Source organism: Thunnus thynnus, chromosome 15, assembly GCF_963924715.1.
Source record: "Thunnus thynnus chromosome 15, fThuThy2.1, whole genome shotgun sequence".
Lineage (NCBI taxonomy): Eukaryota > Metazoa > Chordata > Actinopteri > Scombriformes > Scombridae > Thunnus > Thunnus thynnus.
This window is the reverse complement of record NC_089531.1, coordinates 3993052-4017384: the sequence shown is the minus strand read 5'-3', so window position 1 is coordinate 4017384 and position 24333 is coordinate 3993052. Positions and strand designations below refer to the sequence as shown.

Genomic DNA, 24333 nt, shown 5'->3' with positions numbered 1-24333 from the left:
TCAGTAGTCAAACATACAGTAAGATACAGACTGATGATTAGTAGATACAGAATGATCTTGGTGTATTCTGACTTCATCCAGTGGGGTTTTATTTGGGTTCTTTGGATCTAAAAGTTGAAAAAGGTTGAAAGACACTTCAAAGAAAATACAAATAAGTAAAATCAGGAAAGCTTCTGACTCCAAATGATCTGTCAGCTCTTAGTTTTCAGCCTCTGGAACAAATAAAAGCCACCTGAAATCAAATCAAACGGAGGATGTTGTTGTGCTTTGAAGCCTGTAGAAACTTGAGGCATTGATGCAGCTCTACAGATCAGCAGCAGCGCCCCCCTTAAGGCTGTAAGATTTATGATGCACTGTGTCCCCTCACTATGATCTCTGGAAAGCAGCAGGTGAGTGATGCTGAGTCTTGTTTGTTCTCAGTGTTTCTGCTCCTGTGTGTCACTTTGTCATCTTTTGTAAACCTCTCCAGTCTTTATTCCCCTTTTTTATATTCCCCCTTAAAGGACACAATTGTAAAATGATTGAAATCAGTGTCGTTGTATCCATAACATCATAGAAACCAGATTACCAGAATGTTTTCTAGGATATTTTTAGCACTTTATTATGTATACAATGACTTTACAGTCACTTCACAGCAGTTTGAGATCACATTTGATCACATTTTCACAAACATGATTTTAACTTCACCTCATCTTTGGAAAAAACAGCCGTTATTTCAAGTATCAGTTGTTGTAGTGACAAAAATAAAATTTCAACACTTAATACAGATAGCTATGTAGTAAACACCTGAGAGTGTTTGTTTAACACTTTGAAACATTTCCAAGGCAACACACATTCATTGCAAAATGTACTTAAAAGTATTAAAAGTACAAGTACATTCCTAATGCAAAATGGCCAGACATACTGTATAAAGAGAACTGTGCAAAAGTTTTAGGCACTTAAGATGTTTAGGTTCTTATCCATAACGCAATAGGATCAGGGAGGCGTCTGATTGTCCCAAATTTATTCTGCAGCATGACAATGAGACCAAACATCCAGCCTGAGTCATAAAGAACTAGCTTCAGCTACAAGAAAAACAAGGAGTCCAACAGATGGTCTGGACCCCACAGAGCCCTGATCTCAACATCCTGGAGTCAAATCTAAATGAAAGTTTGTACAACTAAAAATAAATCAATCCAAATTTGGTTTAAGATATTCTGAGTGAAAAGACTCAAAAGATTCTGTTAAAAGACCAACAGAGCCAGAACATTTCATGACATTTAAATGGGACTTTGTCATTTGAACACTAAAATCTGACCAGGTTCACTGGTAATATCTAATTATTTTAAGGATGGGATGACACATGGGTTTTTTTGGGTTTTTTTGCTGTAATCATTCCTCCTGCTTATACTGACCATTAGAAGATCCCTTCATAATGCTCTTACAATGTAAGTGATGGAGGACAAGATCCACTGTCCTCCTTCTGTGAAAAAATGTATTTAAAAGTTTATCTAAAGCTAATATGAAGCTTCAGCCGTCCAAATGAGTCAAATCAAGTAGATATCTTTCAACATTACAGTCCCTCTTTTTGTTTTTGTTAGGGAATTTGATGCCAAAAAGACTGTAAATGTGGCAGATATCCACTTGATATGACTAACTCAGACTGCTGAAGCCTCATATAAGCTTCACATCAACGTTTAAATACATTTTTGCACTAAATGACTGTGTGGACACACTGTGGATTTTGCCCGCCATCACTTATAATGAGAGAGCATTTCAAGAGGATCTTTTAACAGCCAGTATGCACAGGAGGAATGATTACAGTGAAGAAAACCTCTTTCACTGTTCATATGGACACCTGACTGTTGTTTTAAGACAGACTTGAAAAACTGTGAACCTGTCCTTTAACAGTGATGAAAGTTTGAAAACTGTGGCGACATTATGTAGCACACTATAGAACAAAATAACAGCAGTAACAATGCAGGAACACACATATGTTGCATTCCTTCTTCAAGATAACTTCATCCAGGTTTAACAAACAGGTTTATTTAAACACAAGCGCACAAAAAAGCCTCTTGGAGCCATACCCAACAGGAAGTTGGCCATTTTAATTTACTTTGCAATTTCTGCAGATTTTGCCATTTGCAGGCATTGTATTTTAACAAACTCCTCCTAGAGATTTAACCCGACTTCAGATTTAGTCAGTGTGGACTTAAGTCCTTTGTGATGAAAACTTATCAAAATCTTGAGTTTTCATTGAAAGCCGTTGCTGTAGCAACGTGGTGAACTTCGATGTTTCACCATGAAATAGGATGTTGTTGTAACTTGAATTTACATCGTTCAACTCTCACCAAATATCTCATGCTTGATAAGAGTCCCAGCCTAAACACATCTACATGTCAATATTGACTCATAGTCATAACACCACCTACTGACAGTAGGAAGTCAGCCTTATATGACAAACATCATCTGATTTACATGGACTTTACATGGTGTGGTCCACATATGATATACAGCAACTTGTTGTATAATTAATGTGTGTTCTCTAACGCCACATGGTGGACACAGAAAATGACATTTATCTCCTTCATGCAATGTCCGACAAGAGTCAAACCCTGAACACATCTACATAACCGCAATAAAACCCTTCAACTGCAGTGCAGCCTGACATGCACAAAGGTGCAAGGACCCGATCGTTGCTGCTTGCAGCTTTAATTATTATTATTATTAGTAGTAGTAGTAGTAGTAGTAGTAGTAGTAGTAGTAGTAGTAGTAGTAGTAGTAGCAGTAGCAGTGGTAGTATCATTGTTAAACTATCAGTTAACTTTGAAAACCTTTTAAAGAAGTTCTCTGAGCTTAATTAAAAACTTTGTTCTTGTTTTTGTTTTATCTGTCAACTCAATGTATCTTCTGGTTTTTCAAACTCTCCTTTTTACTTTATATTTCCTTCCCACTGGTAATGCATTTTTTGTTTCCTGGTGAGTTGGTTCCTCTTGGGCTTCAGGCTGACTGGAACCATCGGAGACATTGTCTGAGCCGTTGGCTGATCCATTGGCTGAGCTGTTGTCTGCAAGAATTAACAGACGTGTTACTTTCTATACACATACTAATGCTGCTTTTCTACATATCTTGTGAGGCTAAAATGCAATGTTGGTATTAACTTTTCATCTATCCAAATTACAAAACATATTTTCTCAGTTACCTCTACAAATGTCTAGACATGAAGATAGAACATTAGGTTTTTGTAATTTGGCTGCAACTCCTTTAAACCTTTAATTTATCTCTTGCTGCCACTTGAGGCTGTCAAAGTATGAACCTGCATGGTGCACCTTCAATCAGTCAACAGAAGATACTTACCAGAAACATCAGTGCTAGAACCACCAGAACCACCGCTGCTGCTGCTGGGAGATGCTTTGGATCCTGTGAAGAAAAGAAAATGCATCGAAGTATGTGTTAACATGTTTGGAAACCTACTTATATCCTGTCTGTGCTTTCTGAACTGCTTTTGATTTATTTATTATACTAACAAGTATTGTGTGATATATCTTATTCCTCTGTGCCGCAGAGCTCTGTTGAAAAATATTGAGAGATGGACTCATCACTTTGTAGTTTTACTTGTGGTTGGTTTTTACTGTTGACAATAAGAAATATATTTAACACCAGCCTTATCCTTTAAACTAACTAACTGGCCAAACTTGTGATTTAACTGACCAGCTTTTAAAGACTCAATTTGTAATTTTTGTTTTTTTGACCCCAAACATTTTTATGTACAAAGCCCCTGATGTCCAGAAAGAAGATATTTTTATTTTGTGGCAAAGAGATGTTATATTGTGCGCAAAAACAATCTTTTATACAAATATATGCTGGGATGGAGGGAACTAGCAGAGTTTGAGTGTGTAGTTACTCTTTAAATCAATTCAATTTAAAGAAATAGAAAACAAGTGTTAGTAAAACTTAAAAAGGAAAACTTGCAGGAATCAGTTCATTTTCTTAATAGATCTAGTTTTTTTGAGGAATTAAATGTTTTATGTATTTTCTTCTATAGGATATAAAATAAAATATGGGGAAAATATATCTCACTCCACAGGTACCTTGCTGAGAAAACACAATGATTATATATTACACCTACCATTCATCCTGTTTCTATACAACACCACCAGCACTGCAGCCACGATGATGACAGGGAGCACAACCACAATCACCCCAGCAATAGTGCCTTTGATGTCTCCTCCAGGAGGGTCAGGATATTTATGATCTAAAACATAGAAAACATTTACGTTAGTTTCACATTCAGTTCAGTTTTAACATCATTAATATTTAGTTTCATTGGACTCGGTGTTGATGCATGGTACTAAAATGTAGACGTGATAATCAGTGATAATTTGATAAAAGTGATAAGATACAATTTAATGACACAAAACAACATGAAATTTGGAGACTATGTCAAGGGTCAAAAAGGATTCTTATCAAAAAGTCCAAAATTTCAAAATTCAAAAAAGTTGGTTCTTGCCCCTTAATGTTGTGGTTTTTCCCTTGTAGCTACTAACTGTAATGCTAAAAATGATATACAATATACAACATTTAGATCAGACCAAGCAATCTGATTGGTCAACTAGACATTTAGAACGTGATCAAATCAACATGACAGCACACCTAGCCATGCTCAAATGAAAAATGCCTCATCACTAAAAATATTATTCCGCCATTGATTAGAACTATGGACCGTGACATTGCGCTAACAACAACAGTCATTTCTGGGTAGAAGACTGGTGGTTGATTTGAATTGCTATACGTGAACTTGGCAAACTTGTTTTTTTCTGTTGTCATTTTCAGCTGTAACTGTAACGTTTGAAGATATATAGTTAAACACGGTGGACCAAACCATCTGACATTTCTGCTGGGCTTATTTTATGTACTGTGTTGCTTTACTAGTGTCTTTGGTTTGTTTTATTTTGTGGGGATCTGCGGTAAAACCCAGAGCAGAGTTTTGAGATGTTTTTCTTTTATGTTTCAATTCAATTTCAATTCAAATTTATTTATATAGCGTCAAATCACAACAAAAGTCATCTCAGGGCACTTTTCACATAGAGCAGGTCAAGACCATACTCTTTGATTTACAGAGAGAGAGACCCAACAATTCCCCCATGAGCACTTGGCGACAGCAGTAAGGAAAAACTCCCCTTTAACGGGAAGAAACCTCAAGCAGACCCCGGCTCTAGGTGGGCGGCCATCTGCATTGTGAAACTGGATTGAAATTAACTGATTTGGGATTGTGGGGAACCCTTCTCCACTCTTTATCGTTACCTGGCACCCCCATACACAATTTTCCCTTCAGTTGACAGTATATCTCAGCTACCACTCTGGTATCCTCCATCAGCTGCGCCAGTGAGTCAGTGACACAGCGCTACTAGCTTAAAAATGTATGTGAAGTTCGCGGAGGTAGTAGCTAAATCTGTCCATGGAAAAAAAAAAATTTCAGCGGATATCTTAGTTACAACAAGATTGAGCTAGGAAAGCAGTTTTGTGTGGTATGTATTCAGTTTGGGAAATCCCACTGTCTCTAGAAAGCATTAGCTCAAGTTGGCTGGCTGACTCAACAGGGACTAGAAATCGTCTCTGTTGCTAGGTCGTTACTGAGGGTCGGCCTACGTGCTGGAGTAGTAAACTAGGTTTCATTACATAGAAGTCTACTGACATAACTGATTGTTTTCCAGGTATTACTCATACCCTGTGTTTTTCCATGGAAATGGACATAACACAAGCAAAAGATTTTTTATTTTTGGAGCGAATTTCCCCACAATATGAATACTTTTTGACTATATCTTTTATTTTGTTGGTAACCATTGTATAATCACAATATTACACTCAAGGGTGTGTTTTACCGTCATTGTTGGCACGACAGTGATGCCATCAGGAACGAGGCGCTCGCCCCAAGTTCTGTAGGCATCACTGAAGAACACCTCTTGTGTAATATTGCTTAAATGAATCCACCTCATCTTCAATAGAAAAACATTTGAACACATTTTGAATATAATACTCCCCTCCAGTGAAGAAGTAACTTGACAGTAGGCAGTTTTTGATTCAGATTCTTATTGCATCTCATCCTGAGCTAATACAAGAAGGTCTGCTCCAATATGAAGCATAAATGATTAAGTAAAGACTACATCTGATTTAATACAACGTGGATCTCATTTTCTTATGTTTGTCTTGGTTATAACCTGTCTGATCATCTGACCATTTGCATTTTTGCCCCAATCAACTTTGTTGCACTGTGACAAATTGTAAATTGAAATAAGAGAGTTTCTTACCCCAAACCTTCTCCACATATACATTGGTTGCTCTGTGACGGACTTCACATCTGTATGTAGCAATGTCACTCCTTAAAATCTCCACACTTTCTCTTCTCTGGTAGGTATCGTCTTCATTTGGTCGAACGCCTGAAGAGAGCAACCCGTCCTCTTTAGTCAGAACCCGACCATTCCTTTTGATCTCCAGGATGATGTTTTTTGGGTAGAAACCTGTGGCCAGGCAGGTCAACTTGACGGTTATCTTAATTTTGGTGTTTGTAGCAAACACGTACACATCTGGCTTTGCTGGTAAGAGAAAAAAAGAGAAAATGTTAGGTGAGTTAATGTTTGCAGGGAGGCTACATAGTATTATGCTAAACCACATGTGATACTGTTTGTACCATCCTCATAATAAACTAAACTAATAGAATCTGTTGCTACAACTACTACAACAAATAGTGACAATGATATGATATGATAACATAAAAACACTGCTGCTACGACACACACTTCATTTCATTATTTCTGGTCTTTTTCCAAAAATTTTCTGAGATTTGAAGATCATGTTTGTTATTGAATATGGTGTTTACGAGGGTTGGGTTCCAATAGCCAGTTCTCGTTTGTATTTGGTTCCAGATTGGCAAAGTACCGGATTTGCTGAGCTCCAGGGCTAATTTTTTTTATATTTGCAAAGACTGGTGTACAGAGCAGACGGGGAACAGTTTTCTCATTTACAGTATATACTGTAGCTGACACTGTCCGTCTTCTATCAGCTGTAGCCAATGAATGTTAACGCCTTGAGTAACTTGACATATTGACAGTTAAATCAGCTTCAGTTGTCAAAATCTCCCGCTCAAACTTTAATTTATAATCATATTAATTATTTAAGCTAATCAATTTAATAGTTCAGAATTAGGACTTCCAGTATTTGAAACAAGTAGTTCGTGAAAAATAAGGTCTACAAGTGGGTTATAGCAGTTATTTAAATGTGTCAGATACATATTTAATCAATATTTAATATCTTCTGCTGCTCATCTCACTTTCAGGTTGTTGCAACAGGTTGTAAAATGGAACCGAAACTGAAGTGTTTCTGCCTTTGTTTCGTGAAGTTATTTTTCATTTTACTTACAAATGTTGAAAGCTGAACCTAAATGGATTCAAAAGGATTCAGAGTTAATAAAATACTATTGAATCATAATCCTAGTGAAGTGCTGTTTGTTGATGGGAAATGTTGCCACATCTGGATCTGACAATTTTCTATGACAAATACTAAAATTCAGGAAGACAAAAAAAAGCCAGTTTTTGTGTGAATACCAATAATATCAAGAACAGTTGATTTAATGTTAAATATTTTAACAGCCTGCGTAGTAATCCTTCTATTACTAAAGCCACATCTATAATCTCTAGTAATAATGGATATAAAAATACAGAAATGATTTTCTGTCATACATACGAGCTGTTTGCAGCTGCTTTTGCCCGTATCTCATGAAAACACTCAACCATTCTATACACTCGAACTCCAAGTAGTCTTTGGTGTATTCTTTTAGGACCAGGACACCATCCCACTTTTTCTTGGTTGGGACTGCTATATCAGTGGAGGCAACCCAGACTGCGTTGGTGTCATCGAAGGACAGGAAGTCTCTTCCGTCGTAGTTGTACATGTACAAGCCACGGCTATACGTCACACTGCCATCAGCCTTCGTCTTACCCTCACAGCCGACCATACACTGAAGAATATGGACATCTAAAGGGAAATATGAAGCAAATAATTACAAAAAACAGTTTAATTGAAGCTAATTAGAAGTTATCACTTGTTCCTGACTTAAGGGAAAAAAAAACAGCTTCATTTTTGCTGAAACATTTATCTTTACAAAAGGTATTACAGTTGTTAATTTCATAGTGTTAATTATTGATTCATCAAAAAGTGATCCCAGTCTGCGTCTGACATAGTTCATGAATCTCACCATTGTCGGTCTGATTCATTCGTATCTTCAGGATGTCGATGTTGATTTTGAACCACTGCTGCTTGCTCAAGCGGGACTGTGTGCCTTTCTCCCAGTAGTCTGGAGGAAGTCGCTCTTTCATCCAGGGCTGCTTGGGAACTGTTTTCTGGAGATCACTGTCATAGTAGTCGATCATCCTGCCGTCCAGCAGACCCATAGCAGTGAACTCGTGGATGCCCGGAAGTCCAACAGGTTTGGAGAAGGCAGTGTAGATGTAAGAGAGGGAATGTTTCTCTGAGAGTCACACAGAGAGAAAGACAGACAGACATGTTTACAGACGAGGCAGATGAGCTCCAGCAGATTTGAATTAATGCTTTGGACTCTTACCAATCTATTTACTGGCATCAATCAGAATATTTAGCCACATGTATGGGCTGAACAATAAGTTCAAGGAGATTACAGCATATGTATCATTATTATCAAAAAGAATAATTTGATTAAACACAGGGGCTTAGATACACAAGGAGAACCAAACAGGGGGGACATCATTGGTTAAACACAACAAGGAACAGGTGAAAACAAAGCAGACAATGATCTGGCTAATAAACAGAATAAGGTGGTTGGAGGGGGGGGGCAGAGACACAAGGAACGGAAGCACATGGATACATAAACAAAACATCAGATGGCAACCAGGGAAAAAACAATCACCCAAAACCATGAAGAGCATGTTTGATACCTTAATTAATATAGTTTGGTTCAAGGTATCAACTTCATATTTTGTGCATTTATTAAATAAAACATGTTCATTCCAGTGGTATGATTGTTTTTATGGTAGACTTTGTCATACATGGGCAATATGTGCTTGAAATATAGGTGTGAAATCATTTTTTTCCATTTTTAATGCCTCATAAATCAGAAATTTTGATTTCTTTCAGACATGCACCTAGTTGCTAAGACAGTACTATAACATGATTATTATATATCAAAATTTAAAAGATCTGATGTGGTTCAGTGTGAAGATATAGTGCTCCAACGCACAAAATACATTTTTTATTACAATTTTCAGCCAGCCATAACTTGGCAAATATGCAACTGTGGGACAACTATTTCACATGTTTAAGACATCTAATAATGTAGAATAATCACTGAAAATTTCAAGCATCTAACACGAATAGTTCAAAAGTAATGACTTATTGAACTCCGTGATTCTTCAGCAACATTCATTCCAGGCCATGACATGGAACAATGTAGCAAATAATTACAGTGAAAACAGTTTAATTTAAGATAATTAGAAGCTAATAGTTTCATTTTTCTTTTCAAGCACAAATGTCAAACTTTCTGTAGTTTGTTTCTGCTCTTTTTTCTTTCTTATATGAATCAGTAAATTCTTCTTTTTAAGGTTTTGGACTGTTGGTTGGACAAAACCAACAATCTGAGGAAATCTTGAGCTTTTGGAAAATTGGATGGGCATTTTCTCATGTAACACTTAAAAATTATATATCGCGAAAATAATCGTCAGGTTAATCTATAATTAAAATAATTATCTTATTACTACTATTATTCTATAGTTATGATGATGTCATTGTTTTATCTTTTAAATATTTGAAACAGAAAAATAAACTCGTGGCCACATTGAAGTCATCCTGACATGTTACTCAAGCAGGTCATAAGTTATTAACGATTTTCTAAATCGTTGATTCTCATGTCTGTTTTGATGTAGTAGGCTTATAGAATACGAGTACATTACAAAAACTGAAAAAAACATCAGAATTAATGAGTTAAACTCAAATAATCAACAGAAATCTGATTGTAAATAACCCAATTTATGTTTTAGCTCTGGAGAAAAGATAGCCCTGTTGAACATCATTTTGTCGCTTTTATTGTTTAACTAATTGAGTTAACTTTAGCTTAATGCGAGCTAATGTTAGGCTATGTTAAGGTGTTGTTTGTTTTGTGATTTGTACCCAGCTCTTACGTTGGTTTTGGGATTGTCATCAAACCTAAAATCACCAGTTCAAGTGTCAGACCATCTTTCGGTGGGGTATGCTACACTGATCGTTACAAAGACACAACAGACACACTTTTAACCGGAGTCACATTAATGTGCTATATAAAACTCGTCCTTACCGCTGTTTACCGTCAGTCTCGTCCCCAAAAGGACGAAAACTGCGATGAAATACATCTTCAGCACAAAGTACTCTCCATTTACTCTACTAAAAGTCAGTTTTGTCCGAGGGCTCTTCTCATTTTCCTGTTTTGGGCGTATTCGTCTCCTCTCTCCTCTGTGCTCCTGCCCGTGACCCGGAAATCGATCTGAGCGCGTCATGTTTACGGATGTCTCAATTCCCTTAATGCATCTCGAGGAAAGTTGTCATGAACACTGCAATGCTCATCTGACAGATCATAAAATACAGCGGTGGACTATAACAAAACAATGGACAGACGATGCAGCTGTGCCGCACTTCATATTTGATTGCTGATGCTTTAGAATGACGGCTCCGTAGCGAAGATGTCTTATTTTGCTAAATGCCTGTTCTCTCCTCGTGTCTCTTCCTCGCCGTCTCCGCTCGCATCTAAGGCATGGATGTATAAACTAAGAGGGGTCTTATTTCTGCTCTGAGGAGCTATGAGCGAGAATAGATGAGAGCAGCTTTCATGGAAGTCTTTTACCGGTCGACACGCCCTCCCTTATTGGATATTAGTTATTGATTTGACGCCGCAGCTGATCGGACTGATCTGATACATCACTGCAGTTTCATACCGAAGTGGAGATAGTTTACAGATTAAACTCAAGTGTATCACTCCCAAGTTTTATATTTTTTTCTTCTGATTCGTCATCTAGTTAACCATCTGTGTTAACTGTAATTCTGATCAATAAAAGAACCATAAACAACTTTCTTAATTTATTAGAAAGATTTTTCTTTTCATGATCTGTTATTTCCCCCATTAGCTGTTATTATGGATAAAATTGCAGTGAGGGAGCAGTCTGTCTGTCAGCAAGAAACGCAGTTTAAACACATTTATAGTTTACATAATTAGTCATCATTTCCATTCAGTCACATGTAAGGCTGAAAATTCGTGGAGTGTCTGGTTTGATATGAGTTACATAATTCCCACTTTCCCTGAAACATTTAGCCTCATAAATAATTTCCAGTGTTCAAAAGACTCTAATCATATTCTGGGTTATTTAATAATGAATCCACAATCAGAATATCAATAAATACAGACGCAAAAAATTAATAAATAACATAAACGCTCTCTTCCAGTACAAATGGTTCCTGTGTCTCTGAGCAGGACACAGTATACAGTATAAATACAGAATGCAGGTTTTTATTCATGTACAGGTGTTTGTTAAACAGGTAACAGGCTGCAGAGAGAAAACAGCTGCTGAAAGTGATAACTGTGCACCTTTGATGTCATCATCAGTACTACACTTTTTACCACAAGTAATTCTAAAAAAATAAATAAATGGGTTCAATATTTGGATTACAATACGTTCACATCAGAGCCTGAAAAAGGAAAACACACACACGGTGAAAATTTATAAAAACAGAAAATATATTACATAAAGCAGACAATTAATGTGGCAGTGTGAGTAAAGCAGACAAATATTTCATTAATAATAATTGTATTTGGAAAACCAACCAGGTACAAATCATCTGTTTAAACTTGCAGTAAATTTGCTTTCACTTAATTTAATATTGGATTTAAAAAGTGATCAAATTTCTCCTGTATTTCAGTGACAGGAGCATGTTTTACAGTATCAGATCAGAATTTTCAATGAAAATGAAAAGTATGTTTACAATAATTGATAATTCATACCATTTATTTTAAATGATCCCTGCTTATCACTCGATGGGGTCAAAATACATTGATTGCTTCTTTTTAATTCAAGCTAACACCACTTTTATTTAATTTCAGCATATACTTAATTGATCAAAGCTGTGTGTTTTCAGTTGTAGCCAGTTTAATACAAATCACATACACTGTATACTTAGTTCTTACCATTTGTTAATGTATTTTTTACCATTATTTCCCACCTTTAAGGCAGCCATTGACTTCCACTAATTTATTTATGTTTAACATCATAATTTTGACAATAAAATCAGACATGATGTTAACTGTGATGTGAGCCTTTTGTAAAGAATAATTTTTAAATGTTCCACACAAATAAAAAAGTCCTTATTTATATGCAGTCAAATCTGACAAAGATTTTGTTTGAAATACGGTATCGACAGATAATGTTGTGGAAAATCCTGCAGCTGGGCCAATAATGTCTTCCGGTCCTCCATAACACTATATCATAAAAGTTGAAGAATAAATCAACAGTCCAACAAGAAACACACTGGTAGAGTTCAAAGTGAAAACAGATTTACTGTGTTATTAAGCAGAATACAGTAAACCGAGACTGATTCCATGGAAGCAGGCACTGAATGACAAACTCAAAAGCAGTCTCTTATATACCCTGTTCCACTCCTCCTACTGTGGAGCCTATTTTTATCTGATTTTTTGGACTCCTCCTCACTTTACAAAATTCCGGTTCTTTCCACAATTATAACATAACTTCTTATTAATCAGTGACCTTAAAAATGTTGCAATTGATTGGCAATGATTCAACATGGGACTTCTGGGATGCAATTATTTCTGGATCTGTTTACTGTAATATTAAGGGAAAATGGCCATATAGCCTTTAATGAGTAATTATCAAAAATGGTGACCTTTCATAGTCACTGCCATATGATCATAGGTAACTATCGTGAGTTCTGACCTTTAATGACTCATTATCAGATGATTGTCAACTGATTATTAATAGAAGACAGTCCATCACAACAGCAACTACTTAAAGTAAAAACATTTATCCTCTTGCATAGATCTACTGTAGCATTTAACATTTGAGGAGTGTAACTGTGATTAATGATCTCTAAACTTAAATATTTTCAGATTTCAAAGAGATTCCTTTTAAAAGTTAAACGTCACATTTGTTTAATTTCTTACAGGTCACAATTTTCTTTATTTTATACATTCTATGTATTCTACGTTTTAACTTTATTGCTATTATTATTCAGTATGTATTTAATGTATCAGTGGGTTTTATCTTTGACCTTATGTCATGCATTCTATGTATTTTTAGTTTCACTTCATTTATTTTATCTTATTTGTATTTTTATCATCAAGTGGGTTTTATATTCCATCTTATGTTACATATGTGTTATGTTATGTTACACAGGTACTTGTCTCATCCCTGCCACAGGGGTGAACTGTCACCATAGCAACCTATTTTTAGACCTGTTTTAAAGGTTTATCCCACTCAGATGTTACTTTCTGTCTAACTTCTTCTGTCTAAAGGACACACAAACACACACTTATCTCTCTCTCTCTCTCTCTCGTTGGTTCTTGTTGGTTCCTCTCAGACTTCAGACGGTATGTTGTCTGCAAGAATTAACAGATGTGTTACTTTCTATACACATACTGATGCTGCTTTTCTACATATCTTGTGAGGCTAAGATACATTTTTGGTATTAACTTTAACATAACATATTTTCTCAGTTACATCTAGTAACATCTTGCCATGAAGATAGTATGTAATTTTTTGTAATTTGTATTTGTGTAATTTGGGAGTAACTCCTTTAAACCTTTACTTTAACTCTTGCTGCCACAGAAGATACTTACCACAGACAGTAAAGACACCAGAGTCACAGCCACCACTGTCAAGAGGTTTTTTCGACCCTGTGAAGAAAAGAAAATACATCGAGGTATGTTTTTGGGAACCTGCTTATATCCTATCTGTGCCTTCTGGACTGTTTCCATTTATACTCTTTAGCTCCGTGGTCAATGAGTCACACCGCTGTACTGGGTGACATGTTCCTTCGACACCATGAACACACACACTGTCATCTACTTTGGCTCAATCCTGCACACACAGTCCTGCTGCCAGAAATACAAATGTGGATTCATCCACCACTGAAAATAGTCCCCTACAAATACACTGAGACAGACTCATCCCTTTGTTGGTTTTACTTGTTGACAATAAGGAATATATTCAACATCGCCTTATCCTAAAGCTAAGTAAGTCCTACCAAAGCTGTAACCTTCAAGTAAAAGAGAAGAAATAAAATAGTTACCTTGATGATTGTTGGGTCCACCTCCTCCTGTTAATAAAGACAACATTAACACATTAATGAACAGTTCAACTAATTACTACTCCAAAACTACATAACCAATTCTAAATTTGGAAAAGCCCTTCATTGAAGACCATCATGACTTGGGACACCTTTTGTAAACAAACAGCTGGACTTATTTCAATTACAAACATGCATATCCATTTTTGAATTGAAAGAAGTGATTATCTGAAACGAATCAGTTTCTTTTCTCTCAGTTTCGAGGTGATGACAGCAAGTGGCATGATAAAGAACTATATAAATGTATACATTATATCACTCCAATATGGTAACAACTTGTGTGCACTGTATGGAGGTTTTTCACATAATATGCTTAAACAAAATCAACACAACAATCTTTTGGGACTTCAGGGGTTGCACAAATGAACTTCATATGTATAACTGAGCATTTTACTTTTAGATGAAATATCAGCATTGTGTGTTCTAGTGACAGTCAAAGCTCTGGCGGACTCTGTGTTTTCAGTGCAGACACAGAGAGTCTGACAGCAGCTGCTCATGGCCGGTTATCTCTGACTACCAGCTCTACATCTGTTCATGCTACACTGAACGGTGGTCAGTCTTAATCCACTCTCGTCGACGTCCCCGTACCTCCCACATCACGAACTATGTAGCCACGAGGCCACGCCCCCTACAGTCGTCCTGCGCACATCTTTTAAATATGCTGGGATGGAGGGAGCTAGCAGAGTTTGAGTTTGTTGTTACTCTTTAAATCAATTTAAAGACATAAAAAACAACTGTTAAGTAAATAGAGCTTTTCAATTTTTTGCTGGAAAACTAATTTTTTTTGAGGAATTAAATGTTACATATATTTTCTTTTAAAGGATATAAAATAAAATATGGGGAAAAATACATCCCACTCCACTGGTACCTTGTTGTTGAGAAAACACAATGATTATATATATTGCACCCACCAATTTTCCCTTTTTTATACAAGAACACCAGCAGCACACCCATGATGGCGACAAGGAGCAGGAGGCCCCCAGTCACTCCAGCAATAATGCCTATGATGTCTCCTCCAGCAGTGTCAGGAAGTTTATGATCTAAAACACAGAAAACATTTACATTAGTTTCACATTCAGTTCAATTTTAACATCATTAATATTTAGTTTCATGTGACTCTCAGTGTTGACGCATGGTACTAAAATGTAGATGTGATAATCAGTGATAATGTGATAATGGTGAGAGGATACAATTTAATTTAATTGAGATACAATTTAATGACACAAAATAACATTAAATTTGACGAATGGTTCAGCACCACCGCCGATGGACAGCGATTAAGCCAGGTGCACTGTTTCAGTACTCTGTCTTTCTTACACAGGAATAACATAAACATAAAATAGACACGGCGGTCTACAACACTACACAAGGCCTAGTCAATATAAAGTATTTGGTCTACAACACCATAGGCAGTGACACAGACAGGTGCTGAGATGCGGTAAACATGGAGTTAAACAACACAATCTAACATTCTGACTGATTTCTTCATAACCAAAATTTAAGTTAATAAAAACTAATTATGAATCTTTCACTCACCAATTGTTGTCCCTGCTCAGCCTGTAGTCTATTTGTGTATCCCACCATCCTCCATAGAACAAAATAACTCAAAGAGGTTAACAAACTTTGTACACAGTCCCTTTTTAAAACTTCATTCTCCTCTCCGTCATGGTGGCAAACCTGCCAACCACTTTGTCAATGTTTATGTCCCACTCAACACACAGCAAAGTGAGGTTGGATAGTCTGGCCTCATCCATGCACAAACGCAAATACCTCTTAATGAGCCTCAGATGGCTGAAACTTCGTCTTGCGAGTTTCATTCACCACAAACACAAGAAGACATGAATATCTCATATTCTGACAAAAGTTTTCAGCAAAGTTAGTCATAAACTTTGCTTTGCTGCTTCTGCAATCTTCACTTTCCACAAAGTGAACAAGCAGCGCCACTCTGCCATTGCAATCCACTTCCAAATGTGGTTGGTGAGGGATTACTTCCAGAGTGATAAGGACTACCATAGAGAATGAATAAAAAAAGTTAAGAGCACGCTGTGGAGCCCCTACTGAGCGTTGGCCCTGGGGCGGTCACCCCCTCTGCCCCTGCAGTGCTCCACTCATGATCCAAAAGGATTCTTAGCAAAAAGTCCAAAATTTCAGAAATCAAAAAGTTGGTTTTTGCCAGTTAATGTTGTGGTTTTTCTCTTGCAGCTACTAACTGTGATGCTAAAAATGAATGAATCCACCCCATCTTCAATAAAGACAAACATTTAAACACATTTTGAATATAATACTCTCCTCCAGTGAAGAAGTAACTTGACAGTGGGCAGCTATTGATGCAGACTATATAATACAATGTGGATCTCATTTTCTTATGTTTGTCTTGGTCATAACCTGTCTGATCATCTAACAATTTGCATTTTTGCCCCAATCAACTTTGTTGAACTGTTACAAATTGTAAATTGCAACAAGAAAGTTTCTTACCCCAAACCTTCTCCACATATACATTGGTTTCTGTGTGAATGACTTCACATCTGTATGAAGCAACGTCACTCCTTAAAATCTCCACACTGTCTCTTCTCTGGTAGGTGTCGTCTTCATTTGGTCGAACGCCTGAGGTCAACAACCCGTCCTCTTTAGTCAGAATGCGGTTGTTCCTTTTGATCTCCAGGATGATGTCTTTTGGGTAGAAACCTGTGGCCAGGCAGGTCAACATGACGGTTGTCTCAGTTTTGGTGTTCGTAGCAAACACGTACACATCTGGCGGAGCTGGAAAGAGAAAATGTTAGGTGAATTAATGTTTGCAGGGAGGCTACATAGCATTATGCTAAACCACATGTGATACTGTTTGTACCATCCTCATAATAAACTGAACTAATAGAATCTGTTGCTACAACTACTACAACAAATAGTGACAATGATATCTTTAATTATAACAAAAGTATAACACAACAATATACTGGTGATACTAAACTTAGCAACATAAAAACACTGCTGCTACGACTAGTGACTTGACATATTGACAGTTAAATCAGCTTCAGTTGTCAAAATCTCCTGCTCAAACTTTAATTTATAATCATATTAATTATTTAAGCTAATCAACTTAACAGTTCAGAATCAGGCCTTCCAGTATTTGAAACAAGTAGTTCATGAAAAATAAAGTGTATGTCAGGTACATATTTAATCAATATTTAATATCTTCTGCTGCTCATCTCACTTTCAGGTTGTTGCAACAGGTTGTAAAATGGAACCAAAACTGAAGTGTTTCTTTAGTTATTTTTAACTTATTTTTAACTTTTACTACAACTGTTGAAAGCTGAACCTCAGTGGATTCAAAAGAGTCAGAGTCAATAAAATACTATTGAACAATAATCCTAGTGAAGTGCTGTTTGTTGATGGGAAATGTTGCCACATCTGGACCTGACAATTTTCCATGACAAATACTAAATGTCAGGGAAAACAAAAAAAAGCCAGATTTTGTGTGAATACCAATAATATCAAGACCAGCTGATTTCATATTTGACATTTTAACAAACTGCATAGTAATCCTTCTATTACTAAAGCCACGTCTATAATCTCTAGTAATAATGGAGATAAAAATACAGAAATGATTTTCTGTCATACATACAGGCTGCTTGCAGCTGCTTTTGTCCGTATGTCATGAACTTGTTCAACCAATCTATACACTCGTTCTCCAGGTACCCTTTGGTGTATTCTTTTAGGACCTGGACACCATCCCACTTTCTCTTGGTTGGGACTGCTATATCAGTGGAGGCAACCCAGACTGCGTTGGTGTCATCGAAGGACAGGAAGTCTCGTCCATCGTAGTTGTACATGTCAACGCCGCGGCTAAACGTCACACTGCCATCAGGCCTCGTCTCACCCTCACAACCGTGCATCCACTGAAGAATATGGACATCTAAAGGGGAGTGACAATGAAATAAATTACAGAGAATGAGGGCATGGAAAAATGCAGCAAATAATCACAATTAAAACAGTTTCATTTAAGCAAATTTGAGGTTATCACTTGTTCCTGACTTAAGGGGAAAAAACAGCTTCATTTTTGCTGGAACATTTATCTTTACAAAAGGTATTACAGTTGTTAATTTCATAGTGTTAATTATTGATTCATCAAAAAGTGGTCCCAGTCTGCGTCTGACACAGTTCATGAATCTTACCATTGTCGGTCTGATTCATTCGTTTCTTCAGGATGTCGATGTTGACTTTGAACCACTGCTGCTTGCTCAAGCGGGACTGTGTGCCTTTCTCCCAGTAATCTGGAGGAAGTCGCTCTCTCATCCAGGGCTGCTTGGGAACTTTTTTCTGGAGATCACTGTCATAGTAGTTGATCATCTTGCTGTCCAGCAGACCCATAGCTGTGAACTCATGAATGCCCGGAAGTTCAACAGGTTTGGAGAAGGCAGTGTAGATGTAAGAGAGGGAATGTTTCTCTGAGAGTCACACAGAGAGAAAGACAGACAGACATGTTTACAGACGAGGCAGATGAGCTCCAGCAGATTTGACTTAATGCTTTGGACTCTTACCAATCTATTTACTGGCATCGATCAGAATATTTAGCCACTTGTATGGGCTGAACAATAAGTTCAAGGAGATTACAGCATATGCATCATTATTATCAAAAGGAATAATTTGATTAAACACAAAAAACAATCACCCAAAACCATGAAGAGCGTGTTCGATACCTTAATTAATATAGTTTGGTTCAAGGTATCAACTTCATATTTTGTGCATTTATTAATTAAAATGTGTTCTTTCCAGTGGTATGATTGTTTTTATGGTAGACTTTGTCATACATGGGCAATATGTGCTTGAAATATAGGTGTGCAATAATTTTTTCCATTTTTATTGCCTCACAAATCAGAAATTTTGATTTCTTTCAGACATGCACCTAGTTGCTAAGAAAGTACTTCAAAGTCAAGAATTGCGGGGCAGATGGACCCAAATGCAGAGACTGCAGGCTGAAGAACTTCTTTATTTTGAGAAAAAAACAAAAAAAGTTGGTTAGAGCTGAGCAGAGCAGAATGCTGAATGAAATTTAACAGGACTGAACAAACCAGAACAAACTGAACTGACAGTCTGAACAGCGGATCCAAAGACTGAACAGAAAACCAAGACTTAAAAACTAACGAGGAGAGAAGGTGCAGGTCGGGAGATGGGTGGAGAAACTCAGGAGAGGGGAGTGAGGTGACGAAACAGGACAACAGACAGGGATTCGATTGGCTAGGGGAAACACAGGTAGCAGGACAGGGCTGACGAGGCTACATACAGGGCAGGTGTGGGGGCAAAAACAGGCTGAGGAGGAGTGCAGGAACACAAAACCCAGAAAACACAAAACTCTTAATAACTAAGTCTGAGTAAGCTGTGTAAGCACAGACCAAAATAAAAAAAGACAGACTAACTAAAAAAGGCAATTTAATATCATGCCAGAGAGTGTTTTAGAGAAACAACTTAAATCAGCCTTCTCCAACACAGTCCAGTCTTAACATAACAGGGAGAAAAGCTGAGGTCTCTCGTGGAACAGAGGAGAATAGCAACCAAGGGACACAGAGCTATACTGTGACAGAAAATCTTAACAGGCTCTATAACCATAAATAAGAACTGGACACACAGACACACAGAGTGAACACAGAAACCCAAAAGAACAAAAACGCAAAGAGTCCAAAATCAATGAGTCCATGACAGTACCCTCCTCCCCCAAGGGACAGCCCCAGACGTCCCTAAAACCTCCCCATCGGACACAGGACAGACAGCTGTTGGAAGACCAGGGGAGGAGGATTGACAAAATTGACAGTGCATCGGCCAAGACAAATCACAATTGGCCAAGAAGACTTTTTTTGCTTTCCTGAGTGAAGACAGCCAACTGGAGGTCTAGAAGATCTGGAAGGTTTGGCTGTGGGTCAGCAGACACTGCCGACTAGAGGTCTGGAGGTTCTGGCTGTGGGTCAGCAGAGACTGCTGAATGGAGATCTAGAAGGTCTGGAAGATCTGGAAGGTCTAGTTGTGGGTCGGTGGAGACTGCAGACTGGAGGTCTAGAAGGTCTAGGAGGTCTGGAAGGTTGTTGGCTGGTGCACTGGGCAGTGGAAACACAGGGAGCTAGGCCACTAGGAGCATAGCTGACCCTGGGGGCCAGAGGGATGCAGGAGGTGGAGAATTGGCCTCCTTGGTAAAGCTGGAATCAGGTGAACTTGGCAGCCAAAGGAAACAGCTAAACAGGAACCCAAGGACCAGGGACTCTATGACTTCAGACACGCAGGGACAGGATGGTTGCAGCTCAGACAGAGGGGACTGTTGGGGGCTTTGCGGTGCTGAGGAGCAGAAGAGTAGCCCTGGACCGGACAGGCATGGTGGCAAGGCAACCAAAGGAGAGGTTTCATCGTCTGCCATGAAGACCAGAAATCTGGTTGACACTATGAGGGCCTCCCAGAGCCGGGCTAGGTGCCCAGGTATGGGATAGTCTCTGCTGGGTCCATGGCTGGTTGGATCCTTCTGTCAAGAATTGCGGAGCAGGTGGACCCAAATGCAGAGACTGCAGGCTGACCCAGGCTGAAGGACCTCTTTATTTTGAGATAGTGCAAGCAAAAAACAAAAAAAGCCGGTGGAGCTGAGCAGAGCAGAATGCAGAACGAGACTTAACAGGACTGAACAAACCAGAGCAAACTGAACTGACAGACTGAACAGAACAGAACAGAGGTTCCAACAAAGACTGACTCCTTTTTAAAGCCTACATATCTCAGAAATGAAACAAGATACAAGCCAAAACTTTGTGCAGTATCCGTTTGGTCCAATGACATCATTTATAGCAAGTGTGAAGCAAATCCAAGATGGTCAGTTACCCACATTTTGATAATCAGCTAACAGTTTCAGTTTTGTTTCAAGCATAAGTGTTTAACTTTCTGTTTCTTTTATGTATCAGTAAATTCTTCTTTTTTAGGTTTTGGCCTGTTGGTTGGACATCTTGAGCTTTTTGAAAATTGATATGGACATTTTCTAAGAATTTTTCTATATTTGAGTTATCAAGAAAATAAAATGCAGATTAATCTATAATTAAAACAATTAGCATTTAGAGTTATAATGATGTCCTTGTTTTATCTTTATAGTATATGAAAAAAAAATTATAATAATATAGAAATAATTAAAGCTGCAAGCAGCGTTGAACGGGCCCTCGCGCCGCCGCACACGTTGGGCCACGGCGCAGTTGAAGGGCTTCTGTCACGGGCATGTAGATGTCTTCAGACCCGGGCTGTTTTCAGACAGTGCAAGAAGGAGATAAACATCACTTCCTTTGTCCACTGTTTTGCCTGCTGCTGAGGCTGCTTTGCTGAAATTTCGTGGGGGGCGCTATTCAGCCAGGTTGCATCACTGATGGAATATTGTCATGTTGACGTGTTCAGGCCAGAAGTCTTATCAAACAGGTAAAGTTTGGTGCAGACTGGAGCATGTACAATAAAGTTATGGCAACTTCCTCTGTCATGGCGAGACATCAAATCTCAACAGTGTGAGGATGAGAATAGGGTGCAGGGTGAGACATGTCTGTCTTGCTCACACCAAGTTTTGGGCCCTTTCACTGTATTTCAATTAATAATTTGAAAACTCTTAATGAGTTTGTGTGTAAAAGAAAATCACTTCCTAATTTTCATCAAGTCTATTTTTAGAAAAGTAAAGACTTTTAACCCACATGACCTGGTCAAAGTTTGATTGACATGTGTACTGTCAGGTGTGTAGAGACAATAAGTAACTGCAGCTGGACACAGAAAAATACTCATATATTCGAAGGGAGAGTGCGAGTGAGTTATTACAAAGTTTTTAATAACCTTTGTTCAGCACAGTGTGATAAGTAATGTGTTAAAGTTTGAAGCTGATACCATTAACACCCTAGGAGGAGATAGCATTTCTTGGGGGTCCAAAATTGGCGCAAAGTCGTACTTTGATGGGCATACTGCGGACTTCCTGTTGGATTTAGGTCAGGGGTGTCAGCATAGGATTTGTAGGTCTTGGTGAGATGAATAATTGAGTTTTGGTTCGATCTCTCTACGATATTCCTACGGGCCTTGGCGGCCATATTAGATACATAAGTGGCGCTCTCGAGCACATTTTGGCACATTTTGGGGGTTAATTTTTACATTTTATCTTTTTTTCACAAGACCTGATGTGCGTGCCAAATTTGGTGAGTTTTTTTAGCATGTTTAGGGGGTCAAATTTAGGGTTTAAGTGGCGTATTAATAAAGAAAGAATAAGAAAGAAACAAATACACGAAATACAATAGGGTATTCGGCCGTTTGGGACTCAGGCCCTAATAAAATGAAAATAATCAAACTCGTGGCCACATTGAAGTCATACTCCTGATGACATGTTACACACTCAGGCGATAAATTACTAAAGATTTTCTAAGTAGTTGGTCAATTTTCTTATGTCTGTTTTGATGTAATAGGCTTATGGAATAAGAGTACATTACAGAAACTGAAAAACTATCAGTCTAAATGAATAAGTTACACTCAAATAATAAAATAGCAGAAATCTGATCATTACAAAGACGTCACAACTGTATCTATTTTTAACCGGAGTCACGTTAATGTGCTATATAAAACTCGTCCTTACCGCTGTTTACCGTCAGTCCCGTTCCCAAAAGAACGAAAACTGCGATGAAATTCATCTTCACCTCGAGGAAGACTCCGTTTACGTTTCTATAGGCTAAGTCCGTTTTGTCCCGGTGTTGGGCGGTGTTTCGACTCTGCAGCGACAGCTGCCTGCTCTTTTTTTGTTTTTTGGGGTTTTTTTTTTTCAACTTTATTGATAATAATCAAACTCAAACAAAAACAACATAAATAAGTTTAAACAACAAAAAGAGGAAACAGAGTGCCAAGGAATTCAGTTATGAAATTTAAAAAACAAAAAATAATAAAATTAAAAAAAACAATTCGGTAAAGGGTTTGTGCAAAAAGCACACATTCAATAAGCAAAATAATACATAGGAAAATAAATTAATTAATTAATTAAGGGGCACAGATTAATAATTAAGTGATACAGTCGATAATTTTGTATGTTTCAAATATTTTTGGGGTCTTTGCTGCTTTTCTATTTGTTATCTTGACTATAGAGTTGTAATAGAGGTTAATATCGATTAGAAATAAGGTAAAGTTTGGTTTTCTATTGGTCCATTTTATTTTATGTGTGTGGAATTTGCCAAAAATGAACAGTTGGATTAAAAAGCTAACATTTTTGTCCATTGAGTTTTAATTTGAGTTATTTTTAAAATAAATGAAGATATCACTACCCGAGAGCATGACCGCCTGACTTCTTTTTCAAGACAGAAAATTTTACATATCATTCCAAATTTTTGTAATACAAACAATGGAAAAATAAGTGGAAAAACTCTTTCTTTGTTGAGACTGTAGAAATCAGAAGAATAATTAATATTCAGTTTAAACCTTTCCAGAACGTGCTTAACATAATATATTCTATATACATTTTAAATGACACCTCTTTCATTTAATTGTTAATACAATATTTGTCTGATATTCTCCTTGCTTTTTTCCAATTCAAGTCACCATAAATAGAAATCCAGAGGATATTCCGGATTTGTTTATGACTACATTTTTTCTTAAGGATATCTATATCACCAATGAAGATATTCCTTCTCCAATCTGATGACTGAGTTGTATAATCATGAGTATTTTTCAGAACCCATAAAGCACCTTTTGGGACAGCATCAAACACCAATACATATTCTTTTTGTGTTTAGACTGAATATCTTTGTTATTCCATATGTAATATATATGCTTATATGCTAAGCTCCATGCTAATACTGCCTGTTTGTGTAAATTAGCTAGTTTAATAGGTAGTTTATTATGTTAGTATTTGGGAATAGAGAAATGTTCCCAAATACTTATTTGGTAATGTTGGTGGCCAATTAATTTTAAAGCTATTGTTAAGTG

At 37.4% G+C, this 24333-nt stretch overlaps 2 protein-coding genes across 2 annotated transcripts; both read right to left on the bottom strand.

Annotated features, from left to right (window-relative positions):
- Window positions 1-573: 573 nt before the first annotated feature.
- Window positions 574-11254, bottom strand: LOC137198240 (major histocompatibility complex class I-related gene protein-like). Its single transcript, XM_067611949.1, has 7 exons — window positions 10337-11254; window positions 8231-8503; window positions 7720-8010; window positions 6288-6572; window positions 4109-4234; window positions 3337-3399; window positions 574-3046 (listed from the first exon to the last, which is right to left on the bottom strand). The coding sequence occupies exons 1-7, from the start codon at window positions 10533-10535 to the stop codon at window positions 2898-2900; spliced, it is 1386 nt and encodes a 461-aa protein (XP_067468050.1). The 5' UTR covers window positions 10536-11254; the 3' UTR covers window positions 574-2897.
- A 269-nt stretch (window positions 11255-11523) lies between these two features.
- On the bottom strand, window positions 11524-23159 carry LOC137198244 (major histocompatibility complex class I-related gene protein-like). Its single transcript, XM_067611954.1, has 8 exons — window positions 22997-23159; window positions 18558-18830; window positions 18008-18298; window positions 16864-17148; window positions 15300-15428; window positions 14332-14358; window positions 13880-13936; window positions 11524-13639 (listed from the first exon to the last, which is right to left on the bottom strand). The coding sequence occupies exons 1-8, from the start codon at window positions 23049-23051 to the stop codon at window positions 13617-13619; spliced, it is 1140 nt and encodes a 379-aa protein (XP_067468055.1). The 5' UTR covers window positions 23052-23159; the 3' UTR covers window positions 11524-13616.
- Between the last annotated feature and the right edge of the window lie 1174 nt (window positions 23160-24333).

What these genes read in the sequence shown, in the direction of transcription:
- LOC137198244 (XM_067611954.1), bottom strand. Translation starts at nt 23,051, where the DNA reads ATGAATTTCATCGCAGTTTTCGTTCTTTTGGGAACGGGACTGACGGTA. An exon ending in GGGACTGACGGTAAACAGCG is followed by an intron (nt 18,831 to 22,996) that starts GTAAGGACGAGT and finishes TGTGACTCTCAG; the next exon opens with AGAAACATTCCCTCTCTTAC. An exon ending in TGGTGTCTTTACTGTCTGTG is followed by an intron (nt 13,640 to 13,879) that starts GTAAGTATCTTC and finishes TAATTCTTGCAG; the next exon opens with ACAACATACCGTCTGAAGTC.
- LOC137198240 (XM_067611949.1), bottom strand. Translation starts at nt 10,535, where the DNA reads ATGACGCGCTCAGATCGATTTCCGGGTCACGGGCAGGAGCACAGAGGA. An exon ending in AAAGCAGCTGCAAACAGCTC is followed by an intron (nt 6,573 to 7,719) that starts GTATGTATGACA and finishes TTCTCTTACCAG; the next exon opens with CAAAGCCAGATGTGTACGTG. An exon ending in TTCTAGCACTGATGTTTCTG is followed by an intron (nt 3,047 to 3,336) that starts GTAAGTATCTTC and finishes TAATTCTTGCAG; the next exon opens with ACAACAGCTCAGCCAATGGA.